This window comes from Hemitrygon akajei, chromosome 9 (genome assembly GCF_048418815.1).
Source record: "Hemitrygon akajei chromosome 9, sHemAka1.3, whole genome shotgun sequence".
NCBI lineage: Eukaryota > Metazoa > Chordata > Chondrichthyes > Myliobatiformes > Dasyatidae > Hemitrygon > Hemitrygon akajei.
The window spans coordinates 156,929,012-156,943,852 of NC_133132.1; the positions used below are offsets into that span (position 1 = coordinate 156,929,012).

At 39.5% G+C, this 14,841-nt stretch overlaps 1 protein-coding gene across 1 annotated transcript in view; it reads left to right on the forward strand.

Annotated features, from left to right (window-relative positions):
* The window catches only part of trdn (triadin), a 507,565-nt gene that overhangs the window by 479,549 nt on the left and 13,175 nt on the right, over positions 1-14,841 (forward strand). Inside the window, exons 57-58 of the mRNA XM_073055375.1 lie at positions 864-887; positions 7,046-7,075. Of these exons, the coding sequence (XP_072911476.1) occupies positions 864-887; positions 7,046-7,075 (54 nt within the window). The remainder of the gene's footprint in view (positions 1-863; positions 888-7,045; positions 7,076-14,841) is intronic.

Sequence of the window (14,841 nt, forward strand, 5' to 3'; positions counted from 1 at the left end):
CTATCACCCTCATGGCTGGAAGCCTACAGCTACTTTCAACCACATAGATATCAGGTTCCATCTTGTTGAAGAAATTGAATGTTATCTAGGGAAGTATTGCTACCTAAAGGTGGGGAAGTTTCAGAGTCAGAGTCAGGTTTAATATCACCAGCATATGCCGTGCAATTTGTTATTTTGCAGCAGCAGTAGCATGCAATGCATAATAATAAAAGCCTGATTTAGAACTGGCGGTAGCAGAACATTGCATTCACAATGGCCACAGGATTGACTGCGATGTACCAAACTACTGGGCCATGCCAGTGGCTTTAGAGTCCACCTGGTGAAGGAAGCCATTGAAACAAAACTGGAGGAAAAGAATTTTAACAAAGATGAAGGTCTCGCTCTAAGTAAGAACTGGAATTTGATTGTAAACAAGGAGAGACAGTGGGCACCTGATTGGATGGGGATTAACCAATCAGGAGGGACAGACAGCCGGGGTATAAATACATGCCCAGGCATCATCCCTGATGAAGATAGCTGAGTTTGTCATCGAAACGTCGATTGAAGTCGACAAGTGTACCCAGCTAGAGGCCTGAAAAGAGTTTATTCATTAATATTATTATTGTAAATTACGCTAAGAAATATTAATATACATATTTTTAAAACTCAAATTAAATAAGTAGTGCAAAAAGAGAAGAAAAATACCATATAATTTCCCAAGCTAAGTCAATATTTGCAGAAGAGATCCCACATTGGGCTTTACACACGAGGTGACATTTTCTCCGGAGAAGAACTTTGGGGTCACTTATTGAAGGTGCTTTTTAATTGTCATCCTAGAAATCAGTCATGCAACTATCTAATGCCAGTTTTTTTTATGATTCCAGAAAAGATTCAACATGGAAAAGAAGGTAAGTCAACTATATGAATTTTGACAAGAGTCCAATTACAATGCATTTTCGTTATTAATTCATTGCCAGGATAGGATCCCGAGGACTGATACTTTGGCACAGTTGCTATTTCGGAGCCAATGGATGTACTTGGATCACTCTCTGTGACATCAAAGCTGGAGAACTTTTCATTAATGTATCAATGTTTTCATATAAAACCATTCAATAGTGTACTGTAATGACAAAAGAATTAGTGGAGTATTGTGGGACTTCTTCTCAAAGATACCACAGTCAACAATGGTAACAGTTTTATTAGATAGATAGATAGATAGATAGATACTTTATTCATCCCCATGGGGAAATTATGGTCACAGAAACGATTAGTGGCCCCAGAGCCCATGAACCTGTCACTTGGCACTGCTCCATGCAACATTCTCCGACCTACTACCAAATGTAAAGGGAGAAGACTCTTGTTATACTTTGTAACTCCAAAACATAAAACTAATTGAACAAGAAGCATGGCACTGGGGAATAACGTGCCTACTTTGCAGTTATTTAGTTAGGCACGCACTTATGATGCGGTGGCGTAATGACTTATGCTGTCCATGTAATCCCTGCGTTTAACCCGTACTGAATAATGTAGACAACAAAGAGTGCCTGATCAACCAATAAATTTACAATGTTACTCAAGTATTACTGAAGTATTAACTTCAGAATGATCCTCATTTGGCGACATCCCCACTGGGATCCCTCTCACTGCCAGATAGATTGCCCCGGTGTGCCCACACAGCAGATGAAGCTGAAGAAATGGAGGCTGTGCTGGAGCACCCTGTACATGAAACTATTTCCCATGTGGCAACTGCATAGCAGAGAACAAAGCCTGGAATATTTTCCTCTGCTGAGCTGAAACCTCCAAATACAGTTCCATTTGATTCACTGATAAATATATCAGAAACCAAAAAAAAACTTACTGAGAGCCTTGGCCAAGCAGTTAATTATAGCTGCCATTGACATGCATGACCACAGTGCATATCTGACAAGGATGAAAGAATATACTAATATAATAGTTAGGCAGACACTCAGATCCCATTATAATTAAACAGGGAGATTTTCTGGTATGGTAAAACCCTGACAATTAAGCATGCTGAGGACTTTAGTGATGCCAGGATGACAGATTACCAGACTAATGGATATTGCACTAATCAATGCCCTCTAACTTCTTAATTCCCCCTTTTTTAGATGTTACATAGTAACATATTAAATTACTCAGAGATGCAGGTAAATTTAATGGGAATGAGGGAAACAGGACCCTGTTCAATTTAAAAAGATTGAGGGAACCAGGGCTCTGGTTAGTCAGAATGGATGGTGGGGACTGGGACTTCAGTGGGATCAAAGGGAGCGTTAGAACTGGAGAACTAGCAAGTTGAAAAGGATGTAGCAAATATTATCCGCTGAGCTAGATGGTGGAACTTTGGGATTTTCAGATAGTTGTACAGCAGTTTATCAGATTTTTACTGTATAGTGTGAAGAGCAATCTTCACTAAAAATGTCTGCCAAATGTGAGATCTAACCTTTTTCTCCACAGAAGTTGGAGTGTGGGTGCGAGTTAGAACATCCAGAACAGTCCTCGGGCAATGCGCCCTGACAGGCTTCCTTCACTAGTTCTCTCCTGCTGTGCAGTTTTTAATCCTGTCGCACGCCTGTCAGCTTTGCAGTTCTAATAGGGAGTTTATGTTCTTCCTACTGAATATGAACTCCAAAGGTCCATGGCGATTAAGCTAGTGTTGTTTTCAGATAATTTGGTTAATATTTCAGAAGTAAAGGATGAGGTTTTGTTTATTTTTGAGAAAAAAATATTCACACTTCTCCAAGAAGCACTTATTAAAATTAATATAACTTCCTTGTAAAATTAGCATATTTACCAAGTGTGTTGCGTTTAATGTGAAATTCAAATTTTTGCTTTAAGCGCATTAGAAACAGAATCATCTGGTAGTCAAAAATATGCCAATCAAATCGTTTCCTGTGGCGTTGGGAGAGGCACCTTGGACAAAAAGCACTGGGCACTCCCCCTCTAAGGCACTTGGTGACTAAACTAATGAGTTGTCAGAAAATTTGGTTAATATTCAGGAAGTTAAAATATTGCTTTGTGCAAACGAATGCTACACAATTAAACCTTGTATTTCTGTTTTTTAAGAACATGATTGCAGCCAAAAGTAAGCCATAAACTGTACTCCAATTGCAAAGCCATTTCAGGCAGGTCAGGCAGTTTCTTTGAAGAGGAATACTGAGGTAATATTTCAAGTTGATGACGGTGAAGGTAAATTGAGGCAAATACTGGACTTGTCATTAAGACATTTGTTGACATTTAAGAGATTTTTGGTCCATAATGTGGAAGAAAGCCAAATAGTCTACAAAAATATTAGGGTGGACAGAAAGAACAAATTCAATCCAAGGACTTAACGAAGCAAAAATTTCCAGAGGAGAAACAAAACAAGGAAATAAACTATAAATGAATGTTAATAAATGTGGAAGAAATGAGATGCCAGGAATCCCTGAGGTAGCAGAATGAGTTGATAAGATGGTTAAGAAAGCTTGTGAAACATTTTCATTTATTGATCATGGCAGAAATATCTTTCTACAACTGAATGGAAAACTAATTAACCCACAAAGAGATTACTTCATACAATACCAATGACCATCACTGAAGAAGGATGTGACAGCAGTAGAGAGAGTATAGAGGCTGCTAGACTGTAGATGTTTATTTATGAGGAAATAATTGACAAGCTGAGACTGTTTTCTTCGGAACAAAAGAGCTGACGGGTGATTTAATTGAACTACATGAACTTATGAAATGTCTAGGAAGGGTGATTAGGAAGGACTTATTTCCTGTAACAGACAGATTATTAAATGAAGTGAGGAGGAAGATTTAAGTCTAGATGGTAAAATAATTAGAAGTGAGTTGAGGCAGAAAGAATCCTGCAAAATGTGACAGAAGTCCGGAATGCATTACTTGAAAATATTGTAGGGAAGCCCTAAAACAGCTAATCTGAATCTGTATGAGTATTTGATGTTCCGTAGTCAATAAGACCGAAGAATAGATGTAGTTATTTTCATTGGCATGGACTAATACTGTCTTCCTGTGCCATAAGCCTATGTGATTTTTATGAACCTGAACTCAATGGTGGCTGTCACATTTGCCAAAATAGGAATACTGATTGTACTTCATCATTGAAAGATCTTTGGGGAGTTTATGAATATGAACTCCTTCACTTTTCAAAATAATGCAAAAGCATTTTATGATCTTTACTTTGTGTTTATTTCAAATTTCAATCAAGATTCTTGGCTGAACTTCAGTGTTTGGAATACCTTGAATAGGGTGGAGAAATGGGACTAGGCAGATTAATAGTTTGGCACAAACTAGAAGGGGCAAAGGGCCTTTTTCTATGCTGTAGTATTCTATGACTCCAAACTGAAATCATGTGACGTCATCAAAAATGATAATCAGACCTCATTTATTTTCTTAGTAAACTATGGTGAAAGCTTGCGATTTTTTGATTCCACTGTTTAGGACTAAGTGTTAAGGATGACAAGCACAATCACTTGGGAAGAATTCAGTTACAAAGGAAAATTTCATTTTAAATTCTTTGTGATCCTTATTGGTGATTCTGGTTGTGCTCTGTGGCAAAGGCAGATTTATTCCGAGTCTCAGGATTACTAAAATGTATTTGGTGACGCATGCTTCACCATTAGAACCGTACAGCACAGAAACAGGCTCTTCAACCCACAATGTTATGTCAAGTATCTAAAAAGTAAATCCAAGCCCCCCCAAAAAGTAACCCATCCTACCTACACAATGTACATATCTCTCTATCTTCCTCATATTCATGTGCCTATCAGAATGTGTCTTAAAACACCTCTAATGTCGCCTCTAGCCATACTAGGCAGCATATTCCAGACATCCACTAGTCTCTGAGTAAGAAACTTACCACTCACATCCCCTTTGAACCTACTCCCTCTCAACTTCCATGCCTTCTGGCATTGTCTGAGAGAACCCTTAGCTCTTTCTGTGGGGAGAACAAACCACCTGGCTTGGAAGATTACCTGAAGACCAATGATGGGAACTCAGTAATAAGTCCTTTTTTCAGTAATTTGATCAGATTTAGATGGAGAAATAACTTCAAACATAGCTGCTTGGACCTATATATTGCAAAAGAGGCTTGTTTCTTGATTTGTCAGTCTTTCGCAAATTCTCTGAATTTAGCATTAAATCCTTTTGTCGCTACCGATCCACTAAATCAGTAGAACTATACAGTGTGCTTAACACAATGACACCACTAATATGCATCCACCAATAGTACCTGCAGTAAAATGAAAGGCAGTTAAAATGCTCTGACTAAATTAGCAATCGATATGTGAATACAAGAACTGAAAAATGGCCCTTTCTCTTCGGAATCAATGTCCTGCCAAGTGCAGGTGAGGTGAGGAACATAAATAGAGAGGAAAGAGCTGGTGCCTGTAGCAGAATTGAATAATAAACTCAGGAAAATGACTTTTTTAAAACAGGAAGTGTTACATAGATATGACTTTACTATTTGATGATGCGGTGTTCGTCAAGCTTGGCAATTAGCTTGCAGACGATTCATCACCGGTCAAGGTGACATCCTCAGTGCATGGTTGTTGGTGTTTTTCACTCGGAGTGCTTGTGTTTATATAGGTCCCCATTTTCTTGCCTGGGTCCTGATTCGCTACCCCTTCCGTTAACCTTTGAATTCTATTGACTCGCATTTCTTTGTCTTTTGGGCGTTCGTGGATAGTGTCTATTTTGATATGTTTGTTTATGAAGTTATCAGAAGAGAACCAGCTTCTCATGCCCGCTCATGTTTGCCTGTGCCAGAGCCTCAGCGGTGTCCCAGTTAAAGCGGTATCCTTCTCGGTCTTCATGTACCGAGATCTGGTGTTTCTGTTCCACCAGTTTGCATTAGTTTATGTCCTGTTCTTGACTATACTATATTCTAATTGGACTAGGGAGTCATGTAATATATACACTTTACAACAGGAACAGGAATAGGTAATAAAGAGGAACTTATAATCATACTATTTATAGCTTTATTGTATTACGTATTCAACCATGTTAATATTTTGGTATCTATTTTCTCCACCTCCATGTGTCAGTACCACAGAGAGGTAGCAATACAGCACTGGTAAAACCAGCTGCCACTTGCTGGTTAATTGCGTTCTGATTTTGACTGACTGGTTACAGTTCAGGAGGTCATTAAAAATGCTGAAGTCTGCATGTAGTTGTAGGACGTCCCCAGGCATTGGTGTATTGAGATGAGACAGGGAGCACAGAACACTTTTAGCTGTGAGGAGAAGGAAGAGATGGAAAAGAAGGATTCAAAGCAGATGCCATGACCAAGCTATTCAGGATAATATCATTTATTGAATTTAATCCTGTAAACATTAGACACCATAGCAAAAAAAATACCACCCTGTATTACTTTTAAAGGAAATAAATAATATGAACTCAGGACTCTTCTCGCAATGTACAGAAAAAAAGACTGATCACATTGCTAAAATTTAACTCTGCTTTGTAGATTTTAATTAATGTAATGAATAACTAACTCTGAAAGATGCACAATTAGTCAATAGATGCTTTGATTTCAGTAAGCGTTTAAACTGGACCATCTCATAGCTAAGTTTTGTAAGATTACAATGCAAGGATAGACGTGCGTGAAATGGAGATGCAATATTTTCAATGGCAAATTTGTTCTACAAACTAAATGTGTTCTTTAATAGTCATTTCTGCAGCATTTATTAATGCAAAATCAAAATATGTGGCATAAAAGATTAGTTTAATTTTTGCATGTCACATTAACAATATCCTAAATCTTGCACCAAATGTTTATTACACCAAGCTGTTATACGTGTGCATTCATAAATTCTAAATTAAATGCGACTTTTTCTAAATGAAGTATGATTAGATGTAAATCATTTATCAATGAATAATATCAGAATAGATTTTGTATTACAGGTGGGCAGCTTATTGCAGGTCAATGCAGTGCACACATTGCTAACATATGAATGTGATTAGACATATTAACGACATTCACTGGAAATTTGTGAATATGTTTACTGTAGAAACTGTGGATGGATTAACAGTGCAGTATTTTCATTTACAGACAAAGTTGCCAAAACAGCAAAGGCACCAAGTAAGAGAGATTTCCCTCCATTATCAGCACGATATTGTTATCATGTGCATGCTTAGAATGGATGTTTATCATCACAGTATTTAACAGGTGTATAAATTCTTGGCAAGGGCAGGAGAAGCCTTGAAAAATGAAGAAGGGGATAAAGACAAAAGGAAGAATTGTCTCTGAGATTTATCAAAAAGTAGAATCAATTTGAAGTTCAAAAGTCCGAAGTAAACTTATTTCCAAAGTACATATACGTGCCACCATGTACGACCCTGAGGTTCTTTTCCTTACGGGCATATTCAATAATGATAAAAGAATCGATGTAAGTCTGCCCAGCTAGGGCGTTCAACCAGAGCGCAGCAGACAACAAACGGTGCAAATACAAAAAGACAAAAATGTAATAATAAATAAGCAATAAATATCGAGAACATGAGATGAAGAGTCCTTGAAAGTGAATCCATTAGTTGTCAGACATTTCAGTGATGGGGCGAGTGAAATGAAGTTGAGTGAAGTTATCCCCTTCGGTTCAAGAGCCTGATTGTTGAGGGGTAGTAACTTTTCCCGAACCTTCGGGTGTGGATCCTGAGGCTCCTGTACTTTCTTCTTGATGGCAGCAGTGAGAAAGGAGCATGTCCTGGGTGTTGGGGGTCCCTGATAATGGATACTGCTTTCCTGCAACAACCATTCATATAGACGTGCTCAGTGTTTGGGAGGGCTTAACCATGATGGGCTAGACTGTACCCATTACTTCTTGTAGGATCTTCCGTTCAAGGCCTTTGGCGTTTCTTTGCCATGAAGTTTGTCAAAGTTTCAGATGTCATGCTGAATCTTTGCAAACTCCTAAGGAAGTAGAGGCGCTGCTGTGCTTTCCTCACTTAAGTGCTGGGTCCAATACAGGTCCTCTGCTATAATGACTTTAAAGTTTAAAGTTGCTCACCTTCTCCAATTCTGATCCTCCAATGCGAAATGGCTAATAGACCGCTGGTTTCCTTCTCCTGAAGTCTATAGTTAGCACCTTGGTCTTGTTGACATTGAGTAAGAGGTTGATGTTATGACACCACTCAGATAATTGCAAGAGGAAGAAAACTTTGTCCATAGTTGTATCTGGACTGCAGACACAGTAACAACAATTAAGAGCATACTATACTGTACTGTGCAAAAGTCTTAGACATATATAGAATTTCATGATGTAAGTGATGATGAACATGATTCTGATATGGGTCTCTATTGTGGATCGAAAGTGGGAAGGGAGCAGTGAGAGATGAATCATGGTTGGGAAATGGGGAAGGGAGAGGGAAGGGAGCAGGAGTCATCAGAGAGACATTCTGTAATAATCATTAAACCAGTTCTTTGGATTCAAATGACCTTGCTTCATGTCTCAGGGCTGGATGTGGTCTGCACCCTCGCCACCCCTCTCACCCCCACTCCTTCTCTGCCACATGTCCCACAGCCCCCTACACCCACCCCCCGTGGCATTCCATCCTCGCTGTTCTCAACATCCTTTGTTCCTGCCTGATTTGCAAACTTGATCTTCACTCCACATTGATAAGTACAGTACTGTGCAAACATATTGGGCACCCTAGCTATATATATAGAACTGGCTTGCCCACAGAAGGCAAAGTGTGGTTGTAGACGGGTTATATTCTGCATTGAGTGGGGTGCCTCAGGGATCTGTTCTGGGACCCTTATTCTTCGTGATTTTTACAAATGACCTGGATGAGGAAGTGGAGGGATGGGGTAGTAAGTTTGCTGATGACACAAAGGTTGGAGGTGTTGTGGATAGTGCGGAGGGCTGTTGAAGGTTACAGAGGGACTTTGATAGGATGCAAAACTGGTCTGCAAAGTGGCAGATGGATTTCAACCCAGATAAGTGTGAGGTGGTTCATTTTGGTAGGCCAAATATGATGGCAGAATATAGTATTAATGGTAAGACTCTTGGCAGTGTGGAGGATCAGAGGGATCTTGGGGTCCGAGTCAATAGAACACTCAAAGCAGCTGTGCAGGTTGACTCAATGGTTAAGAAGGCATATGGTGTATTGGCCTTCATCAATAATTGAATTTAGGAGCTGAGAGGTAATGTTGCAGCTATTTAGGACCCTGGTCAGACCCCACTTGGAGTACTGTGCTCAGTTCTGGTCGCTTCACTACAGGAAGGATGTGGAAGCCATAGAAAGGGTGCAGAGGAGGTTTACAAGGATGTTGCCTGGATTGGGGAGCATGCCTTATGAGAATAGATTGAGTGAACTCGGCCTTTTCTCCTAAGAGCGAAGGAGAATGAGAAGTGACGTGATAGAGGTGTATAAGTGATGAGAGGCATTGATCGTATGGATGGTCAGAGGCTTTTTCCCAGGGCTGAAATGGTTGCCACAAGAGGACACAGGTTTGAGGTGCTGGGGAGTAAGTACAGAGGAGATGTCAGGGGTAAGTTTATTACACAGAGAGTGGTGAGTGCGTGGAATGGGCTGCCGGCAACGGTGGTGGAGGAGGATACGATAGCGTCTTTTAAGAGACTTTTAGATAGGTACAAGGAGCTTAGTAAAATAAAGGGCTATAGGTAAGCCTAGTAATTTCTAAGGTAGGGGCATATTCGGCACAATTTTGTGGCCCGAAGGGCCTGTATTGTGCTGTAGGTTTTCAATGTTTCTATGGATACTGCAATAATAATGGATATATATTGAATAACTCAAGTTAGCTGCAGTAATGTTGAAGATGACTTTGTAAAATGGAAAAAAAAGATTGTCTTCAAGATCAATATATGAGACACCAGTGAAGGTGGTGCAGTACACAGCAAGTAAATCAGTTGTCTCGTAGCTCTATTGACGTGGGTTTGATACTTATACCTGGCACTGTCTGTTTATACACAACCACCCTTGGTTTCCAATTCCTTCCTATGTCCCAAAGATGGAACATTTTGTTAGTAGATATGTGGGTTGTAATGTTGATTGGCTATTACTAGTTTGGCCTAGTGAGTAGGTGAGTTGATTAAGAAAGTGGGGAGAATAAATTACATGGAAAACTGGTGATTGAACGGCATTGCTCTATACAACAGCATATATTTATAGATATAGAGGGTTGAGTGGGCTGAGGGGTACCCGATGATGGATGCTGCTTACCTGCAACAACGTTTCACATAGATGTGCTCAATGGTGGGGGACACTTTACCCCGATGGACTAGGCTATATCCATTTTTTAAAGGATTTTCCATTCAAGGGAATTGGTGTTTCCATACCAGGCTGTAATGCAACTAATTAATATACTTCCCCTTACACATCTTTTGAAGTTTGTCAAAGTTTTTGGATGTCCTGCTGAATTTTCACAAACTCCTAAGGAAGTAGAGGCACTGGTATGCTTTCTTGTACTTAACTCAGAAACTGCTTATCTCCTGGGATTTTCATGCACGTCGGCCTCTAGAGTTTGCAGGGAGTGGTGCAACTGAATAAAACATCCAGTGAGCAGTGGTTCTGTGTGTGAAAACACCTCGTTAATGAGAAAGGCCAGAGGAGAATGGCCAGACTGGCTCAAGCTGGCAGGAAGTTGACAGTAATTCAAATAACCACGTGCTACAAGAGAATGCACGTCAAACCTAAACATGGATGGGCAGAAAACTTTGAACATACAGGAGGTACCTAATAAAGTGGCCACTGAGTGATAAACAAGAGAGAATCTGCCGATACTGGAAATCCATTGAGTGTATAGTTTAATAATGAAAGAAGCAATATGAATTATAAAAACTGATCAAATCAGCTTGATGCCTTAAAAATAATGCATTCAGTGGTATAGTTAGACTGGGTTATAAGGCAGATGGTACTGTATGTCCTGACTGGCTGAATAATTGCCTTCATTCACTTTGGCTTCGTGAAGTGGCTGATGCAGAGCAAGGCCATCTGTTGTAAAGAGGCTTCCACCCAAATCGCAAGATGTTACAACTAGTGCTATTAACTTGCAGCTGTTAATTTACACCTCCCTTCTTCTTCCTCTTACTACGCTGTACTGCTCACTGAAGGGGATGATTAGCAGGGGTGGCAAGCAGGAGAACATGCCTCAGAGCAGCTACATGCAGAGCCATCTTTAATTTGCCAGTCATCAGACTGTAGTCTGCGTGCTGGACTGCTCTGGCTTTGGCTCCAAACACACTCCTACCCTTGGGGATTTATTTTCCCTTCATGTTTGCCAGTGACATCTTTGTCAGATCTCATTTCAGTTTCCCAAATGAGTTTCAGGGCAGGGAAGAGTTGGAAAAAATCTCCTTCCTTTTCCTCCCCTTGTTAATGGTCTTCTTCCTCTTCACATAATTAACTGTACTCATAATTAGAATGTCATGCTCGGATCTGCACTCAGAGGCATGGACAGTTGTTCAAGGCTGATCTTTGCATATTATCAGCGCATTGCCTTTCTGCTAACACCATCATCTCTCCCCAGCTGCACGCACTAACTTAAAGCAGCACCTGACCGAGTAACACACACAGAATGCTGAAGGAACTCAGCAGGTCAAACAGTATCTATGGAGAAGAATAAAGAGCTGACGTTTCCGTCTGAGACCCTTCATCCGGACGCCTGATGCATCAGCCTGAAACATGGACTCTTTATTCCTCTCCATAGATGCTGCCTGAAATGAAAACCATCTCCCATATCCTTCTGTGCTGAAATCTGGAAGCTCAAAACAAGCAGAACAATAATCACAAGTAGACTAAGAAGATGTACAGAGTTCATCACATTAAAAAAAACGCCTTTTCAGAGACCACAAGGCGTCAAGGTTTCTGCTGCCACCTGTCGTGTCAAAGACCAATCCTGGTGATTGTTACTTCAGCTGTCATGGACTATGTGCTCCAATTTGAAACAGCACCTAACCATGCATTTCTAGGTGTAGTACAAGTTTTAGGCCAAAGAATTTCCATTTACTCAGTCCATATCATGTTAGAAATACCAAGTAAACTCCTTATTGTACTTATTCTCATTTACACTTGATAAAGGCTTTTTACAAGGCTCTCTTGATCCATTCATTTTCACTTTTTTCTCCAAATATTGATGGCAAACCTAGATTTCTTCAATCTCTTGATTCTTTGACAGAAACTCAGGAGAGTTCCCACAGCAATTCAAGGCCATTCCATCTAACTTGATTTATTGTGCAATGTTGCCTGTTAATAAAACTTAAGTAGGATATTGCTCTGAGAATTTCATCTGATTTCACTAATACTTTTAATTCCAAGCCTATCGGTTTCACTTCTACTGCTCATGCATAATGACTCTGGCGCTGGCATATTCTTCTTCTTTCTTTAACATGCCACTCGATCTGTTGTTCCATCTGACCAAAGGCATTTCTCCAATTTGCCACACTCTGTGAGAACAGATTTTCACATTGTCATCTGGATTATCCTGGAAAAAGAATATGTGACTCCCTCAAGCTGCTTCGATGTCACGGAACCACAATGCAGACGGAATGGTCAATGTCAATCCTGAGCAGATTGCTCAAAAAACATAGTTTATTCTCATTTTCTGGAATTTTCACCTTCTGAATCCATTGTCTGAAATACCTTACATGTAAAACATCCTTTACTGAACCTATGATTGTTTTTTTAAACTCTGGCATGAGCAAATTGATCATTCCTTTAATACTTCAATACTTTAAGTTAGATATGGCCCTTGTGGCTGAAGGGATCAGGGGGTATGGAGAGAAAGCAGGTACAGGGTTCTGAGTTGGATGATCAGCCATGATCATACTGAATGGCGGTGCAGGCTCGAAGTGCTGAATGGCCTACTCCTGCACCTATTTTCTATGTTTCTATGTTTCAACAGCACACAGTGTTCAGGGTCTTTCTCTTTAGCTGTCAAATGTGTTGCTGGAGATGAGTTCAGAATAAGATTCGGAATCAGAATCAGGTTTAATATCACTGGTATATATCACAAAATTTGTTGTTGTCAGGCAGCAGAACATTGCAATACATAGTAATAAAAACTGTGAACTACAGTAAGAATATATGTTAAATTAAATAAGTAGTACAAAATGTAATGAGATTGCATTCATGGGATTAATGCCCATTCAGAAATCTAATTGCAGATGGGAGGAAGCTATTTCTGAATCATTCAGTGTGTGTGTTCAGGCTTCTGCACCTCATCCCTGATGGTAGCAACACAAAGAGGGCATATCCTGGGGACTGGGGGTCCTTAATAGTGGATGCCACCTTTTTGAGGCATCGCTCCTTGAAAATCTTTTGAGGCATCTCTGCTCTGTGTCAGCTTGATCTTGTGAGCAGAACAACAGGTTTTGGTTTCAAACTCTAAAACATTTTGAGCACATATGTAAAATAGACACTGTCATTTATTGCTAAATTGGTGCTGCCTTTTAGCCAAGCAAACCTTTAAAAGTGATAGCAAACCTAAGCAAAATCCACCTGTTACAGATATTAGAACTCTTGCATTTAGTGTGCTAGAATAATGAAGGAGGTTTCTTGAATTATTATACATGAAAATGAATAGGGTTACATATTATCATTTTGCAATATCAAAGATAAAGATAGGCTTTATTTATCACATGTACATCAAAACAGTAAAACATACAGAGAACACACACAAAATGCTGGTAGAACACAGCAGGCCAGGCAGCATCTATAGGGAGAAGCGCTGTTGACGTTTTGGGCCGAGACCCTTCGTCAGGACTAGGGTCTCGGCCTGAAACGTCGATGGCGCTTCTCCCTATAGATGCTGCCTAGCCTGCTGTGTTCCACCAGCATTTTGTGTGTGTTGTTTGAATTTCCAGCATCTGCAGATTTCCTCGTGTTTACTCTTTAAAAACATACAGAGAAACGTGTTATTTGAATAATATCAAATCAGCAAGAATTTTGCTGCGGGCAGCCTGGGTGTCCACACTTCCAGTGCTAACATAACATGCCCACAACTTACTAACAAAAGCCCGAATGTCTTTGGAAAGTAGGAGGAAACTGAAACATCCAAAGAAAACCCACTCAGTCACAGGGAGAACGTACAAATTACTTACAGACAGTGGCGGGAATTGAACCCAGATCAGTGATTGCTGGCACTGTAAAACTAATGCATTAACCACAAAACCACCGTATTGGTGTCCTTAACAGAACCAAGGAAAGGGAATCCTTCAAAATAATTTAGCATGTAATGTTTTGGAGATATTGTAGAAGTACTTGATGACATATAAAAACAAGCTTTCTTTCAATTACATTTTATCGCTGGTGACGACATAGTCCTCGATTTGCACATTCAACTTTAAAGAGGACATTTTCAACACATTTTTTAATATATTTTTTTTATTAAATCTTTAAGAGAATTACATAGAATGAATAGAATAATAGAGTAATGAAAATTAATATTATCCCTCCCCCCTCCCCTTAACCCTTCCCCCCTTAACATCCTTGTCTAAAGAAAAAGAAAAAAGAAAGAAGAAAGAAAGAAAGAAAGAAAGATAGATTGCCTGGATATCCAAGGATCCCCACATGCTCCATGGAGTTCAAAATAACTTTAGTATATATCTTTACTTTTTTCCCCCCAAATAACTAATAATTTTATCTTCAAAGGACCTATATATTTAATCCTATCTTTTGTAGATGGGGTGCCAAATTTTCAAAAATATATCATATTCATTTCTTAAATTATAAGTACCGGTAATTTTTTCAAGTGGAATACAACTATATATTTCATTATTCCAACGGTCCATAGTTAAATATGAATCTGATTTCCAAGTAACTGCAATAACTTTTTTGGTTACTGCCAATGCAGTTTTTATAAATTTTTTCTGATATTTATTCAATTTAGGT